The sequence below is a fragment of the Priapulus caudatus genome, unplaced genomic scaffold (genome assembly GCF_000485595.1).
Source record: "Priapulus caudatus unplaced genomic scaffold, Priapulus_caudatus-5.0.1 Scaffold427, whole genome shotgun sequence".
Taxonomy (NCBI): Eukaryota; Metazoa; Priapulida; class Priapulimorpha; order Priapulimorphida; family Priapulidae; genus Priapulus; species Priapulus caudatus.
Window position 1 is genome coordinate 223620 of NW_014577488.1, and position 18544 is coordinate 242163.

Genomic DNA, 18544 nt, shown 5'->3' on the forward strand with positions numbered 1-18544 from the left:
CGATGTTTGGGGCAGTTACAGTACTTGACTAGAGTTTGGAGCGGCAAATCTCCGGTGACCTTAGTGGGCCGTCATGCGGATGGAGTCGGCATGTTCACGAGCTGCTTGCTGAGTGTGCCTCGCACACGCAAGGCCAACTGCTAGGATTACACCTTTATCTGTTTGGTTTTCTTTTCTTGAGAGGCATCCTGGAGTATAAACTTTGATTTAAATGGTGCAAATGTCAAAATTCGGGCAGAACTTCGATGTATCCACTGGAAAATCTCTGCAGCAAATGGCAGGCACAGACGGGGCCTGTTAGTTATATAGTCGGGAGACGCGACGCGGCGAGTGACACGAGTGAGACCCACGAATGACCACGACTGTTTGCGCCAAGTCGCACGACTGTAGCACGTGCATCCCACGAGTGAACCACGACCTGTTCACGTGAAAAACAGCCCCCCGACAATGCCTGACAACTCACGACTGACGCACGACTGACTTGCGACACACACACGACATAACCACGACATATCTTTTTTTTCTGTCGCGTCCCCATCGCCAAACCATCTTTGATGTGTCGTAGCCCTTGTGACCACTCGAAATACATTTCGGGCATGTTGCAAGATCTGTCCACGACAAATATTTTATGGGTCCACCACGACAAAATTTCGTACGATCCGTTGTGACCGGGGCTTTAGCTAGCCCGACCAGGCTGTGTGACTAACGTCAATATACACGCGGTCTTTTGATGTATGACCGTTTCTTGGAGCTACCTATTCTAGCTAGCTGTCATAACACTTATAATCACTTAGTTTTTGACAGAGCATAATTTCTTTAGAAGCCTTGGATATTACCAAATTATCATCAGACTAAAGAATGACTTCATATCTGCATGAACTGCGTCCCTGTGCATTCTATGGTCTGGAATTTTTTTTTGCAGAAATGTATCCCACCCAGGTGCGCTTACATAAATTTTGCACCAATGCCGCAGCAGTACCGTATATATATATATGTATACACATCGTGGTGTCATTTTTACAAATATTTTTCTCATTGATTCATAAGGGGGTAGCAGTACATTTTGATCGTAATACAATGGAGATAATGGCAGTGGTGTGATCGATGATATAGCTTCACTTGAGTATCGATACTCCACAATACACCAAAAAGAAATCTGCACTTAATTCAAAGTTAACCATCCAATTTATACCTTTATCAGGTTGTCAAAATCGCAGTCAGGTGCACCATTCATTTTTCCATATGATAAAAGGAGCATGCAGATTAACTGATTTTACAATGCCATATTTGCTATCTAATCACTATGTGCACCGTAAGTTCATATTAAAACGAAAAATGTAACGACGTTTCTCAAAAGTCACGCACACAACACGTTGCACAGTTGCTGCATTCGGCTAGATGATTGGTTATAGTTGGGTATTCGAGCCAATCTGTTTACTTGTTGCACATTGCAACAGTTTTATGATGGTATTATGTAACATATCGCGATACATATTAATACGTATCGTATCGTAGCTCAAATATCATGATACTAATATATAGCTTGGTCTAGGTATATATCGATGCAGTCGTAGTTAATAGCTCTTCGCACATTTGATAGTCAAAATGTTACTGAACTGGGAAAATTGCCACTGTCAGCTAAAAGCTCACGATGCCGAATACAACTGAGGTACAGCTGTAATTAATACGTTAAACATAGAATGACACAGTAAGACTGTTAAGCCTAGCACAGACCTGAGACTTTTTCATGCATCTCGACAGCGATTTTAGAATCGCTGTAAAAAAGCTGTGAAATCGCTACGTCTGCGGTAACGTGCAACTGCAACCCGTAGCGATTCTGGTCGCTTGCAACGAGTTGCAAGAAATCAAACCGTTTTGATTTTGAGCGACTTGTCGCTCCCAACTGTTCCCAAATTGTTCTAGAATTGCTTCGAAATCGCATGTGTGCGCACACGCGGCGACACATCGACCGATCGCTTGCGGTTGCAGGTTGCAGCGACCAGCAACCAAAAATCGCAGGTCTGCGCTAGGCTTTAGTTATGAGCACACGCACAGAGTATTTAATTGATCACTTTTGCATCTACTGTGGCAGTTTAACAAGCATATCACATGTGAACACTGTTCACGTCCCAAATGTCTGCCCTCTGTGTCCCCCACTAAAATTGTGGACTGTTCGCTGGCAGCTATAGATGCGTGCGCCGGTCTAAGCATTCGGCGCACGGATCCATAGCTGCCAGCGCTGCATACTGTCGTAGGACGTTCCCGCGGTCGCGTGCGCCTTGCCGCGGAACTGCGCGCAAGATCTGCGCTCAGCACTTCGGGTCAACACCTCCTTTCGGCAACGCTTCTCTAGTATCCCGTCTCATCTGGATTATGCACTCTTGATATATGTGATATTTACAGCCAAGAAAACCTATACAATATAGTTTCATATATTCCTAAATATAGACTGCCTGCCCTAGTATAAGTGTTTAACCTTTTATTGGCCTGCCTAATTGTTTCGTCTGCAAATTGCTTGAGGCAAATTGCTTGTAGTGTGGGGTCTATCCGTAGTGATGGGGAATGCACGTGAACTGGTGTGTAGAGAGTGGTGAGATAGCGTGGGTTGAGCTAGTAAACATGTTTGTGGCTCAGTAGGTCTGCCTACAGAGTAATCTAGGCTCCTGGTAAATACAGAGGCACGGTTGTTCAAACAAGAGCAGCTTACTCGTTTTCACTTGTTGATAGTCAGAATCTAAATGTAGGGCACATTGACGTGTGCGCTGTTCTTGTCTTGTTTTGGATAATAGGCCAATACTGATCGATGAAAATACCAACCGTCGTAATCTAGCTAGTTACATCGGAAGGAACACACGCGGAGATCCCGGGTGATTGATTTTGAAGTGAAACTGAACTACTTCAAGCACAAAGACTTGTCTGCCGCGCATCATTCACGATCTCGGTAGAAAAAATGATTAGAAACGTGCATGTAAGAACAGCTATTATTCAAACCCGAGCTAGCTGGTATGTATATAGCAGTTTGAGTACCCTAGGCAACCATAGACGGATGCAATGAGTCACTTTTGGTGTCAACTACTTATGTACGCATTGGAGAAAACGAAGCAATCGGATGACTGTAGATGGCGCAGTCTATTTGAAAATTGTCGTTATCAAGGCATTTTTACTGAGTTTTCACATGAATTTTCTTGTTTTTAATCGAGAGTGAACCTACTTGTACACTCGCTTGTTCATTGATCAGCAGAGCAATATCGTCGGACTGACTTGAAAAGCTCATTGTTAATTAGGTTATTTCACATTCTGGAATTCATGGTTTTGGGTCCAGTCTCATATGTATACTGTTGTACATCAGTCAGCTGGTGCCAGCCATACTAAGACAGTATAACTTATAAGACAACCCCTTAAAATATGGTTCGTTTATACTAGATATAACCTCTCTGAAGTTACTCCGATTGTTAAAAATTATTTTCCAAACGTATAGTGGAGTCATTATAGGCTGAACTCTAATCGGAGTTTAGCAGCGCCCAGGGCCTAAACTAGCATGTGCACGTGGTATTAGCTAGCTGATAATCAAAAATAACAGAACATTGCTATTTACTCGTGAAAAAGGTAAACGAACCGTCAATTAAATCTCGGGTGTGGGGAAATGAATGGGTGATCTGGAACCAAGGCTCTAGACATAATGAGTCTTGTTTATCGAGACATCTAGGGACATGGCTGGGTCAGAAGGGGGTGGGGGTGGTACAAGGTTAGGACTAGGAGAAAATGAGAGAAGGTGGTAGGTAAGACAGTGGTATCAGGGCAGACTGATTGTGTTTGAAGAAGATAATGTCTCGTTCCAAAGTCTAATAATTGACATACTCTATGAGTGGTGTGCCACCATAAACTGATAAGTAAGTAAGCTGTGACTGTGAGTGTACATGTAATTCTATATGCATGTCTTCTTTTAAAACGCCCTAACCTGCTCGAACAAGAAATCAACGAATGAAAATTAATATGAAAATCGGATGAAATGAACCTATAGCGGTCGGTTCGACGAATGCACGCTGATAGACACAATACTGTAACATATAAGGTGTCGGTATATATTTCTTTCGTTAATTCATCTTTGTTTACAGCTCATTGATTCTCAATATTCGTTCATAATAGTCGTTTACAGTTACGAACTCCGTTCACCCTTGAAAAAAGATTGAGATTTAATAGACTTCAGCGCATCTCCCCGGCTATATTAAATCGTCGTCCTAAGCTATAATAAGTAAACTCTGGTGTAACTACATGTCTAGACATGACACGTAGCTGCCTATACGTTGCTGCTCTACATTGCTGCCCTCACGTCAAAGCACGGAGGCCAAAAAGAAGCTAGTGACCAACTCGTGGCGAGCAGCCTACTCTCTTGTTGTCACTCTACCGGACAACGCCAGCTATCGGCCGACATTATCAAAACAATTTAAAACATTATCAAAAACAATCAAACGTTTGGCCGGTACAGAACCTAAAGATTTTGCCGGACTGTATTGCAGAACTCCTACTCAAAACGAAGTTTTCTTAACCGAGTTTAAAAAAACCTTTAAAAAACAACAACACTGAAAGTGATCCAGGGCATGCGTTTTACGACTGTTTTCACCACAGTACCAGTAGCATTTGTGTGCGGCATTAAATTGAACTAGTTTTAAAGCTCTGTTCACAGTTTTTTTGTGAATTTTTCACCTGTTCGGTCACTAAGTCGGCCAGGGTAGTCTAAATCTCTTTCTGTTCGCTGCACGCGTGTACAGGTAGTTGCGTTTATGGCAAGCGGCGGAAAAATCCGCTACACCCGCTTTTGGATGCGGCGCACCCCTGAAATCTACCCTCACCGCAACTGAGACTGAGAAATGATACGGGGATGGCTCAGAGTGTGGCGAGATGAGATCGTGCGTCTAGCTATCTGGTGTGGTCTCTCTCGCGGTGTTGTTACGTGCCTGTGCAGCGGTGGCCGTTAACTAGCGAGGTATTTCACCGGGGTCGTGCAACGGGCGCGCTCTCCCCCACACGTGTGCGTGAGAACGCACGGCAGTCATAACATAGGTTCAAGTGGCGAGGACGCGTGTGTGCGTGAGGTCGATAGACTAGGAGCTGCTGCCTCGTCATGAGGTCTGCCAGAGCCACGCCGAACAAAGTCCACATGCGCGCGTGCGAGAGACGAGATTTCTGTCGTGTAGTCAACTGCACGCAGTGGAAGTTCAATACACGCGGGACGAGTTAAATAAGCATGTTTACGTCTATTAGGATTTACGCTACGGCATCTAGCAAATTTGATCTCGATGATGTTTTTGTTTTTGCGGTAAGGAATTTCACCTGCAGCGCGCACGCGTAAGATTTCACTGAAACTGAAAGCAGGCGCGCATTCGCATCGCACGTTTTGCCTGAGAGAAACAAGACTCGTGTCAGGCCTGCTTGCACTAAGTTAACGTTGCTATAGCGTGCACTTCGGGTGGTCGTAGAGGCTTCAGATAGATTGTTGTTTACAGTGTGGCTTACAGAGTTCAGAAGGCCCCCGGGCCCCCCTAATTTAACCCCACCCACCGTAGCACATGAATATACATAGGTTCATAAACACTTAATAGTCCACAACTTGTGTAGAGTAATGGTGTGTAAGAACACAACTCGTGTTTATGAGTAATACTCATAAATGTGCGAGGCGTAGTTTAATTACGCAGTTCAGTCGTAAATATATATATGCGTATAGTAGTAGTGTTCGCAGGTGATCATTCTTAGAAGTATATATAACAATATAAGTATGTCACACTGTTATTCTCCAGCTATAACCAGAGGTGTAGAAGTTACCTTGTAGTAGCACGGGTATCGGTCTGATTGTAAATTTTCGCCAATTTAAACTGGCCGTAAAAAATGTAGAGAAGAATCTTTCCTAATTGATCGCATACCGGTCAAACGTGTTTCTTGCAAGCTGCCGGCGATAAGGTCAGTGTGTGTCGCGCAACCGCTTACAAGCAGTGTACACGTGTTAAAGCAGAAAACACGACGATGTCACTGTGTATGTATGTACGCATGGACATTTTTCTCGTATCATTTTTTTTCGAGACAACGAAAACCAGAGTGTGCCTAATACATTTATTGCGATATTTTTTGACGGTGTCATTTGATTCTGTAAGAGTGAAGGGTAATTATGTAAGGTTTAATCACTACTAAAGTCAAGTTACTAAGGTTTTACGTATGGTTGGGTTGATGGTTCACATGCCATGCTATAGCAATCGCTCATCCATGTTCGTGTTTCTTGCTCGTTTTAGATCATCGCCGCTCGCTGAGTCGCTCCATCGCAGAGATCGGCGTCGCACGCTCCCGACGACAACGCCATCTAGCCGCCCGCCATGCGCTCCGACGAATCGCGGTCACGCCGACGCCGCAGCGAGTAGTGTACGCGTCGCCGCGGTAACGTCGCCACGCCACGCAACTCTCCCGCGCTGCCAGCCGACCGATAACCGCCGAGCGCCGCCGCCGCGATGTCCCTGAAGAGGGCGCCGAGGGAGGCGCCGTCGCTCGCCGACGTACGCAAGATGGGCTACCTGCGCAAGCTGAAGACGATGAAGAAGAAATTCTTTGTGCTGCACGACGAGTCGGCGGCGGGGCCGTGCCGGCTCGAGTACTACGACTCCGAGAAGAAGTTTCGCGGCGGCGTGGCGCCGAAGCGCGCGATCGCCGTCAAGACGTGCTTCAACATCAACAAGCGCGCCGACACGAAGCAGAAGCACGCGATCGCGCTCTTCACGAAGGACGACTGCTTCACGCTGGTCTGCGACGACGAGCATGAGCAGGAGGAGTGGCTGGCGGCGCTGCTCGTGCTGCAGCAGGGCGCACGGCCCGAGGGAAGCGGCAGCGACGACGAGAAACCCCGGCCGACGTTCGCGCACATCTGGCAGGTGACGATCAAGAACCGCGGCCTTGGCAGCAGCAAGAGCATCACGGGCGCGCACCGGCTGTGCCTGACTGCCGACAGCGTGAACCTTGTGCGCATGAACGCGCCGCCGACCACCGAGATGCTCACCTTCCAGCTGCTGAGCATCCGCCGCTGCGGCCACTCCGACTGCTTCTTCTTCATGGAGCTCGGCCGCTCGTCGGCGACGGGCGCCGGCGAGCTGTGGATGCAGACGGAGGACACGATCATCGCGCAGAACATGCACGAGGCGATCCTCGGCGCGATGCGCTCGCTGCACCACGAGGAGAACGAGGTGCGGACGCGATCGACGAGCGTCGGCGAACGTACGAACAAGCCGATCGGCGGCGTGCACCACCGCCGCACGACCGCCAGCGCCGCTCCCCCCACCGCCGCTGCTGCTGCCGCGGCCGCCGCCGCAGCGGGGGGCGACGCGCTGCCGCCGCCACGGTCGCGCACGCGCAGCGAGGGCGATCGCGTGATTGCGGGCAGCCCGAGCGCGATGCGATACAAGTTCGGCGCCGCGGGGCAGGCGTACCTGCGGCCGCACAGCATGTACCAGCGTTCGACCAGCTCCCCACAGTCGCACTCGCCGCCCGTCGCGTCGCCGCTCAATCCCGCCGTTGCCGCCGGCGACAGCGACAGCTCGGCCTCGCTCGAGGATCTCGGGTCGTCGCCGAGCCCGTCGTCGGAGCAGTACCTCGGCGTCGTGAAGCCGTACGGCGGGCTGCTCGCCGACTCGCCCGTGCACGTGCCGCTGCCGTCGACCGACGAGACGCCCGAGGACTACCTCGCGATGACGCCCGGGGGAGGCGGCAGTGGCGGGGTGCACGATAAGGTGGCGAGCGACCACGAGGAGACCGGCTACATGGAGATGAACCCAGCGGAGCGCCACGGCGGGGGACGAGGCGGGGTCGTCGTCGCGGCGACGTCACCGCCGCGCGCCGCCGCGGTGACGACCGACGAGTACCTCAACATGTCGCCGACAGGGGGCGCCGCGCCGGCGATGATGAAGCAGGACGAGGACAAGCAGTCGTCCTACATGACGATGTCGCCGAGCGACGGCGGCGGCAGCGGCAAATACATGCAGATGGCGCCGGGGGAGCGGCGCGTCGGCGTCGACGCCGGCTACCTGAGCATGGTGCCCGGCGGCGCCCCCGAGCGGCAGGAAGGGGCAACGATGGCGGCGCCGTATCTCGAGATGACGCCGGTCGGCTGCGTGCTGTCGCCGGTGCGCGAGAAGTCCGAGACGAGCATTGGAGGAGGCGGAGGAGGAGCAGGAGGGGGATACCTCGACATGAAGCCCGGCGCGGCGACGAAGCCGACGACGAAGTCGACCGCGACCACGTCGCCGACGACGACGACGACCTCGTCGTCCGGCTACCTGGACATGAAGCCGGGCACGGGCGGTGCCGCGCCGCCGCCGCCGCCCGTCAAGGGTGAGTACCACCTGGAGAAGGTGCACAGCTACCTGACTGCGGTGGCCGACGTGGAGCAGCGCACGCGCACGTACTCGCTCGGCGACCGCGCCGCCGCGCTGCGCAAGCACATCATGACGACGACGGCGGACGCCGAGGGGGACCGCGGGCGCGCCTACTCGATCGGCAGCCGCCCGCCGCCGGCGACTGTCGCCGCCGTCAGCCGCTTCCTGGACGTCTCCGTGGCCGCCGACGAGCGCAAGTCGGCTTCGGCGCCGCAGATCGCTGACGACGACGCGGCGGCGCGCGGCGGGGGAGGCGGGCGCGCCCCGAAGATACACTCGTATAAGTCGGAGGATTTGGTCGAGTGGGAGATCGATCCGGACTCGGCGAGCCAGACGTCGCAGGAGTCGTTGACGAAGCCACTGCTCGGCAGTCCCGACCTCGGCGGCAGGGGGCGCCGCGACTCGTTCGGCATGCGCGACGACCCGACCGCGCAGCAGCCGCGCAGCCGCAAGAACTCGGCGGCGGCGGAGGCGCGCGCCGTCGTTGCCGCGGGCAACCACGCGCGGCAGGGGTCGCGCGGCGGCGACGCGGCGGCGGCGGGCGGGAGCGTCGCGCGCTCTCGTGCAAACTCTCACGGCAGCGATCACCACCGCTCGCGCACAAACTCGTACGGAAGCGAGCAGGCGGCCGCGCGCGCCGCGAAAGCCGACAGCGAGAGGGCGCTCAAGTCGCTCAAGGTCACCGGCCGCCTGAAGGTCGACGTGCACAAGGCGTCCGCGTCGCTCGACTACATGAACATGGTGGCGCCCTCTGCAGGTGCGGCGGCGGCGGCGAGCGAGCCGCATTCGGCCGGTGAATATGTGAACATCGAGTTTCCGGAGGCGCGACTGACGCGGTTGCCCACGGCGACGGATGACGCGAAACGGCCTGCGGCGACAGTCGAGAGTCACGACTACGTGAACATCGCCACGGTGACGGCAGCGCCACCTAGTGATGAGGTGAAGCCGTCGGTGGTGGTGAAGTCGCGAGCCGACGATCGCGCGACGAGTATGCAGTCGCCATTGGAAACGGAGGTTCGCATCGGGACGTCGACGGCCGACGGCGCGTACGCGACGATGTCGTACGAGAGGCGGTCGCCGACCGCCGACGTTGCCGCGGCGACGGCACTGCACGCGAAGGATGCTGCGCCTCTTGTCGTCAAGCGGCCGCCGGTGACTGCCGCGAATTCTCTTCCGCCCAAGTCCCCTACGCCCTACTCGGCGAAGTGCGCCGAGCAGCCTCCGTTGTCGCCGGTGTCGACGGTCGCGAACTCGTTAGCGACCACGTCCTCTGCTGCGAAGTTGACGACGACTACGAGGACGACCCTCAAGCCGCTGCCGGACCCGTTCAATCTCGGCACGGAGCCGGACGTCTTGGCCGAGGCCGATCCCGCCGAGGCAACGGCCGCGACGACGGCGGAGCCCGTCAAGCGGCCGGTGGTTGCCGCGGCGATGACGACGCTCGCGCCGCTGAAGCCGCTCAGCATCGACACGTCGATGAAATCGATCCCGGAGCAGGCGGGCTCCGGGGAGGCTGCGTCGCCGTCGCCGGCGGCAACGACGTGAAGGGAGGGGACGGCGGCCGGTATCGACCGTTGAAGCTGCTGGTCCTGGCAAAGTCGCGCACCCCGTACTGCACCTGTCGCTGGCCGCAAGACGTCGGCCCCCGCGCTGGTCGCCGACCGCGGCGGCGACCGCGACGGCGCCCCCGGCGGCACCGGCGTGCAGCGCTCGTCTCGCACAGCCCGGACGCCGGCGCCGTCATAATGCCGGTGGCGGCGGGAAGACGTGAGCTCTGTTGCCGCGGCGTCAGCTCCGGGTCGGCGTCGCCGCCGCGTCGCCCAAGTCGCCGGCGCGCGCTGCCGGCCTGCCGGCAGGCCGCAAGTAGCTGTCGTCTGCAGTGCCAGCCGTACGAGAACCTTGAGCATCGGGAAAAGGTTTCGCGCCCGCCCGCTGCCGCAGCAGAAGGCGCGACAAGGAGCCTCAACTACGCGTCACTCGACCCTCGGGCGCTGCGACGACAGTCCGCCCGCCCGCGGGGCGGATGGCACGGCAGCGGACGCCCCGCGACCGCGCTCGCCGAAACAGCTCGTGCTAGCTGACTCGGGTCTGCTGGAGGAGGAGGAGGGGAAACTGATGCAGTTACACGGAGATCGATTCACGATGAGCCGAGGGCTTGCGGCACGGTGGCGAACGCAACTGTCAGCGAACACAGCGAGCACGCGCTTACCAACTGAGCAGACGCCGCTGCATAGTCCCAGGGATGTACAGTTCCAGTTTTATAACTCCTTTGTCATGTGAGCAAAGGGTGGGCATGAGCTGGGGTATACCTGGTTCACAGTGAGAAAGAGGGTGGGCTTGAAGGCCCTGGGATAAACTCTTCCACGTAGCAGGAGTGGGCTTCAGCCCTGGGCATATACGGCTTCCAGTGAGCACGAGGGGTGGGCTTGAGCCCTGCGGATATATCTGTCCAGGTAGCAGCGAATGCGGCTTTTGGAGCTGCGGATTACAGTATCCAGTGAGCCAGCAGGGTGGGCTTGAGTCCCGTGGGATATATACTTTCCAGGTAGCAGCGAGCAGTCTTGAGCCCAGGATATATCTTTCCAGGTAAGCAGGAGTGGGCTTCGGAGCGCCAGTCGATATATCTTTCCACAGGTAAGCCTATGAGGTGGGCATGAAGCCAGGGATATACGGTTCGTCAGTCAAGCAGAGGGTGGCGCTTTTGAGCCAGGGAGATAATCTTTCCAAGGTAGCAGAAAGCGCGGCTTCGAGCCAAGGCGATATATCTTTTCCAAGCGTAGCAGGAGTGGGCTTGAGCCCTGGGATATATCTTTCCAGGTAGCAGGAGTGGGCTTGAGCCCTGGGATATATCTTTCCAGGTAGCAGGAGTGGGCTTGAGCCCTGGGATATACAGTTCCAGTGAGCAGAGGGTGGGCTTGAGCCCTGGGATATATCTTTCCAGTTAGCAGGAGTGGGCTTGATACCTAGGATATATATTTCCAGTTAACAAGAGTGGGCATAAGCCCAGGGATATATCTTTTCAGGTAGCAGGACGGGGCATGAGCCCAGGAACATACAGTTCCAGTGAGCAGAGGGTTGCCATGAGCCCTGGGATATATATCTTTCCAGTTAGCAATCGGTAGGCATGAGCCAAGGTGGAACCTGGCTTCAAAGACATGCGAAACGAACATCCACACGGTATCCTATACAAGGCATATCAGAACTGAGACTATTAACACACGACAGGGAACTGGACCTCCGCACATATAACGAATGGCCACCGAAAGCGGGTATCTCTAGCTAGAAAACTCTGATCTGAACTCGACTGTTGCCATATTGCCATTCTTGTGTGACGATGTGTTATGCTCATGACAGTAGTATTAAAACGTCCGTCTCGAAGCAGCGAGTCGCCTCCCGTCACGGCCCCGGGTATTTATTTATCTTCGCTTCAGCTCGGAGCGGTGGTTGGGAGGTGGCTCGTTACAGACTGGAGCACTATGCTCCCCCCTATTGTACATACAACATGTCGATGTGCCATAGAGCGCAGGGGATTGGAAACGGTAATGGAAATGATCATCAAGTTGCTTTTCGGCTAGTGCGATTATATCTACATTTATATATATATATATATATATCTTAGCCGTAGTATGGCTAGTGCCTGTAGCTAGCACCTGTAGATGTGCTAGGGATAGTGCACGTAGCTGCGCTGTTAGTTTGTGTAGCTGTGGTAGCTAGCATATGTGTATAATAGCTAGTGGCTATAGTAGCTAGCAGCTATAATAGTAGTGTGTACGTTTGCCCCTTAACTCGGTAACGCCACTGTCATTCTCCCAGTCCACCTTCTCCTTCATCCATCTTCCCTCATCCATCCTCCTTCATCATTCCTCCTTCATCCCTCCTCCCTTATTCCATTCTTCCTCGTCCATCCTCTCTTCCTTCACTCCTTTCTTATTACTCCTCCCTCATCAATCCTCCCTCATTTCCTCTTTCATCGCTCATCCCTTATTCCATCCTTCCTCGTCCATCCTCTCTTCCTTCACTCCTTCCTTAATACTCCACCCTCATCCATCTTCCCTCATTCCTTCTCCCTCGTCCATTCTCCCTCATCCTCCTGCCTCTATCCTCTCGTCCTTCACTCACAGAGTGATCTCGCGACCTCATCAGATCATCCTTGTGTGAAATTGATTGTTTGCCGTACCCCACCTACAGCATGCAGTGTATTCGATTGGAGGTTATTGTGGTGTATAATATATTACCAATGTATTCTCACTTCGCCCTGTGTGCGCGGTTGCTGGAGGGAAATGCGTTTCGTTTTGGCATGTCTAGCAGTGCACTTTTCAGCCTGTTTTCGAAACGACCCCGACGCGGTTGCTTCCACGTGCGTAATCGTTGTGGAGAAATCCAGCTGCGAAGAAACCCCCGATTGTTTCGAAGAATACGTGTAGAGAATACGTGCAGTTGCTGCTGCTGCGTTGTTGTTGTACTATACGCCCGATTTTGATGCGTTTGTGTGGTGGGAGGCTAGGGTGGGTGGCTGGATAGGTAGCACAGATCAGCGTGTCGTCTCGGACCGTCCTCGCGTGGAGGCGGTAATCGTACGTGAACGTAGAACGTAAGTATGCGTAGTGCACACGTTCTCGTCGTCACCCTTGACGTGCCTACCAGACGAGCCGCTACTGAGATAGCTTAGCTAGCCACCAGTGCTGCGTCACACGTCTTTTACTGTGCGTATGTACGTACACAGGTGACTAACACAACGTTACAGGTAGGGTGGTCGCGGTTAATGTAAGCGCGCTGGGGGGTGGGTGGTTAGTGGGGGGATTTGGGTACAACAGGCGTGCTGTGAAACAGGGGTGGGGAGGGGGGAGGTTGGTAACACGCGGATGACCGTCGCGTGGAAGGAATCGGGGAGGGGGGGTGGTGTCGTCATTGTGCTTCCTACGCGGCGTACGTTGTATATGTTGTCGGAAGAAGTGATGCATATATAGCGCCGTGGATAGCGAGCGTTGTAATGCATGGTCGCAAACATCAGTGTCGCCATCTACCGGCCAGATTTGCCACCTGACATGCGAAATGTGCCATAATATATATATACATACATACATACATACATACAAAGCGGCGGTGGTTAGCGATGATCATGAACTTTACGGCGTGGTGGGAGGAGTCATGCGTGCAGTGTGCAAGTCTGCCTTTTCAAGTGCCATGGGTGTGCTTACATGATGGTGAGCACCTTTACAACATGACCATGATAATAGTGTTCTTTTAATAAAGACATAAGTGTGTGCGATATTCTACTATATATATATATATATGTATATATATATATATATACATATGTGTATATATATATGTATATATATGTGTATATATAGGTTGTTTGTTAAAGCATAGAATTATGTTGTGGAGTGAATATTGTGTTTTCGTAGTATAGCCGGAAGATTTGCCTTGTATTTTGGGGGGTCTGTAATCGAGTTGCGTGTGCACGTACGGGCAACAGCGTCAGGGAATCGCGCACACTACTGTGCGCGTACTATACTTCTCTGTTATATTGTGTCGAATGACATTGCCTTCTGGAGTCGTTGGCTAATGCACAGTATTTGCCTGTTTTGCAGTCTCGGCAAGGCTAGTAGTCCTATTATATACAGCTTGCAACAGGTCCTATATACAGGTTGAGGTGATACGTACCAGTGACAAAGCGGTATTTTTGTGCTTTGCGTTTGATCTTGTTTATCGTACAATTTGAGCGAAATCTAGTACACGTATACACGCTGTGAGTGAACATATATATGTATAAATATAACCGACATTTATTATGATAGGGAATGCTGTCGTAATACTGTGTTAGACCTATAGCAAGCAGCAGTAGCAGCATCAGTCGTGGTTGACCCAGTGTAAAAAAAATGTTACCGCGTGATGACGTGACGTGTACCCGATCTCGCGAGAACGTTTAGTCCACTTGCACACAGGGTTCACATTTTAATTAGCGATGTTGTTAATTATTATTTTACTCGTTACCGTGAATATCGATCTATCGATAATTCGATATACCATCGCGTGATGTCGAGCTCGGCACATTAATATCGTAATGGCGACGAACACAATTCTGTTACACGTGAATATTTTTGTAGCGTTGCCGTCGAGCTAGAAACTATACATATACATCACGTGTGGGAATGTAAACATGGCGAAAAGCTTCGGCGGCGGCGGCGGCGGCGGCGGCGGCCGGCGGAAACCGACGGCGGCGGTGTGACTTCTCGCCGACATTGCAGCGTATATTTGTGTGTGTCGGTGCGTCTTGTGAATATTAAATATATCGTAATCGCGCGCGCACGTTTGCAACTGCGAAGTAATGCTAATTGTGCTGCGATGGGCAATGCCTACTAAGGTGACATTTGGGCGTCTGAATGCGCTGCTCTGGTTAATATATAGCCACTATAATTAGTGGTTAATATAAAGATGATATAGCCGCAAGATGGCGGCGTGAAGCGTGGTGTGCGCATGCGCGATTGGCATTGCGATTGTGCCGATGCAAGGAATGTTATTATTGCATTAAGTATTAACGTCTGCGCTGCGCGGTCAACTACGTGTCCGCGCGTTGACCATGTTGTGATTAATTGAATTATACGAGGCCTTTGTGTAAATCATTACAACAACTCTTTCTCTTCTTTTTCTCTACTGTTTTCGTTGATCTGTAACAAAGTGCTGTTGATTCTGGCGAGTGTTCGGTCGAAACATTCGTAATAGCAGGAGTAAATAATAACACATTTGTTTATTATTTACTCCTGGTGATAGTAACAACGTCGCATTCGTCGTCAACAGATTGACGCTGCATTCACAGTTTGCTGAAAGTCAGGTAATTGACCAACGGAACCTTAATTTCACGCGGTGTTCTGCGCGAGCATATTGTTCCCCTGTTTTAACATTAGTGCAATGTATTCTGTCCCGTAATCGACTTATTCCCTATTATGTGTCCTGTACAAGTACACACGCGCCGGCATTCTCTATGTGTTGCTCTCTCTCTCTCTCCCTCTCTCTCTCTTTCTCTCTCTCTCTCTCTCTCTCTTTCTCTCCTCTCTCTCTCTCTCTCTCTTCTCTCTCTCTCTCTTTCTCTCTCTCTCTCTCTCTTTTTCTCTCTCTCTCTCTATTCCCTCTCGCACTCTCTCTCTCTACCTGTCTCTAATCTCCTCTCTCTTCTTCTCTCTCTCTCTCTCTCTCTCTCTTCTCTCTCTCTCTCTCTCTCTCTCTCTCTCTCTCTTTTCTCTCTCTCTCTCTCCTCTCTCTCTCCTCTCTCTCTCTCTCTTTCGCTCTCTCTCTCTCTCTCTCTCTCTCTCTCTCTCTCTCTCTTTCTTTTTCTCTCTCTCTGCGCGTTCGTGTGTGCCTACGTGTAGGAAGCGAGGCATGCGGTCAGTGATCAGTCAGTCAGTTCAGCACCGGGGCAATAAGCACACGCGGAGGCAGGAAGGTGGGGCGAGGACGAGCTAGCTAGCTACGCACGGAGAGGAAGACGTGGCGTAATGTAGCAGCCAGCGGAAGCGTATCGCTCATCAGCGCTCGCATCCTTCCGCGTGCGTGCTGACTTACTGCTGCTGCCTGCTGTGATGCGTGGTGGTGGTGGATGCGGTGGTGTGTGTGTGTGTGTGTGTGTGTGTGTGTGTGTGTGTGTATGTGTGTGTGTGCGTGCGTGCGTGCGTGCGGGCGTGCGTGCGTGCGGGCGGGCGTGCGTGCGGGCGGGCGTGCGTGCGGTGTGCGTTCGTGCGTGTGTGTGTGAGGGTACAGGTCGAGTTCACTGCGGGCTAACTGATTGATCGTTTGTCCATGAACGACGCACGCCAGTAGTTATTAACTACGAGTCAGAGGCCGTTGGTTCCGGGTGTATATTAGTCATGTTAGAGACGTCAGAATAAGCAAGACAAGTGTATATATATATATATTATAATGAAGTGATATAATTCTTTGAGAGTGGAATGCACAGAGAAAGAATTCTCAATTGAATTCATGATTCAAACAGGGTATTTGAGCGCCGGCGCACTGAACGACGCCTGGCACCATACCGCTCCTTCGCCCCTCGTTCACAGGTTACCCCGTGTCGACACCGCGAATTACTAATTATGATTTCTAACTACATAGAACATTTCTACGTTGAACACTTCTACGACATGGCTGTAGGCAACGCCTTGCTCGTACCTACATCTTATGCTGGACGAGTGTCTCTAACGGGAAGTAGTACTCTACGTTGCGCACATATCCGGGTGGAAACTCGCGCGGTGTGTATGTGGTGGGGTGGGGTGGGGGGGGGCATGATAGACACACTTGCAAATTGGCGCATTATATCTGTTGCCGTTTCTTGCGAGAACCCACGACATACACGACATCTGCAATCGTCATTTTTATGTAGACAGAACGGCCAGCGTTTTAAATTCCTCAACCAGAAATATGATATGAACACTCTTACAACCGATTTTTTAAAGAGCTTAGTGTTTAATCCTATTGTCTGATTAGCTATTGAGTATTTTCGTAAGAGTGCGGGAATAGACGCAGCACGCTTAACAGGCGGAGAGCCAGCCGAGAAATTTGTCAACGGCGAGAATTCGTTTGTTGCGTAGTCTTCTATTTTCAGCCTGATTTGACTAATTCTCCTTTGCACTTACAACCTCGGACTGGCTGATTTTCGAGTGAATGCTATTGAGGACAGCAGTGCGTATTCTGGCGCTTGGTTTTTATCGTATTATACTAATGATGGCGATTATCGTCTGCTGCGAAGTTATTAACACTGACGTCTGCACTGTCAGTCGGTGTCGAACCCTCACTATAGCCTCGGGAAACAGTGACTAATTATGGCTACATCATGCCATAGTATACGACATGTAATATGTCAATGCTCTTGTGGTTTTACTCACCCTGTTCTCGAGCAGCACACTCCAGTAGGCACGGATTCTGGTACGTGTTTCCATCGGTACCACACACCTTGCTGATATGACGTGGACAGTTGCAGGGTTCAGGCGTAGATGTGTCCTGGCATTCTCCGTCATGGTCCACGCGAATACTGGTACCTGAACAAATATGAAATCGCTACGTTATTCGTGAACTTGCGAAAGATGGCCATCTTGTTTGTTTATCATTCGACTCGTGTTTATTGTTTATTGTTTTTATGTTTATTAATTGTTTGTTCGGTCCATTGTTATTCGCCCAGTTACGCGAGAATGCGCCGGTGTATAGTTGCAGATATGTACACAGAGAGGACGCTGGAAACCCCGTATATATGCGTGGCGTTGGGATACCGGGTAAGGAGAAGGATCGGTGTCCTCCCGGTACAAAGGCCCTGTATCGCGGAAGAAAGTACAATGTGGATGGCAGTGAGATAGCTGTGTGAATAGGGGTGGGGGAGTGGGGTTGATGCCTGTAGTGCCGGTGTGCAGATCCCACCGCACGACAGTTGCTACTTTAGCTACGTGGTGAAATATCTCATGTTTAGGCTTTCGGTGACATTCGATGAGTTGCGTCTTCAAATTCGTTTACAAAACTCGCGTACTAGAACAAATTGCGCAAAACGTGCGCTACTTAGAACAAATTTTCACTAGCATTGACTTCGTACCGGATACTGTTTGGGCCCAGCTCCAACATTTGCGTGCGATAGCAGTACTTTAGGTTGTAATTTCGAAAAAGTTGTAACTTAGGTACATGTAAATGCTAGCAGAACAGCTGTAGGCCTAGTTGAGGTGAATGGCGAGGACTGTTAAATATGCAATTGAGAGTGATAGCCCACCATGTCTATGGTGCAGTTGTAGGTTTACTCGCCTTGTTCCCTAGCAGTACAGTCTAGCAGACATTCATTCGGGTATGTGTTTCCATCAGTACCACACACGGTGTTGATGTGATGAGGACAATTACAGGGTTCTGGAGTAGTTGTGTTCTGACACTCTCCCTGATGATCGACACGGATACTGAGACCTGAACAAATATGGAAATGTGATCGACTTGTTGAATTAAATAAAAGTTAGCTGAATCGATTATAGCTAATTGTAGCACATCTAAATGAACTGCAGAGTGCTAGGTTGATTGTAGAACATGTGTGTGTGTGTGTGTGTGTGTGTGTGTGTGTGTGTGTGTGTGTGTGTGTGTGTGTGTGTGTGTGTGTGTGTGTGTGTATATATATA

The 18544-nt window shown here is 51.5% G+C and overlaps 1 protein-coding gene across 1 annotated transcript in view; it reads right to left on the bottom strand.

Annotated features, from left to right (window-relative positions):
* LOC106810287 (agrin-like) overlaps window positions 1–18544 on the bottom strand; it is a gene marked incomplete at its 5' end in the record, with an annotated part of 36824 nt that overhangs the window by 16556 nt on the left and 1724 nt on the right. The window contains 2 exons of the mRNA XM_014813584.1: window positions 17288–17440; window positions 18186–18299. Coding sequence (XP_014669070.1) covers window positions 17288–17440; window positions 18186–18299 — 267 coding nt within the window. The remainder of the gene's footprint in view (window positions 1–17287; window positions 17441–18185; window positions 18300–18544) is intronic.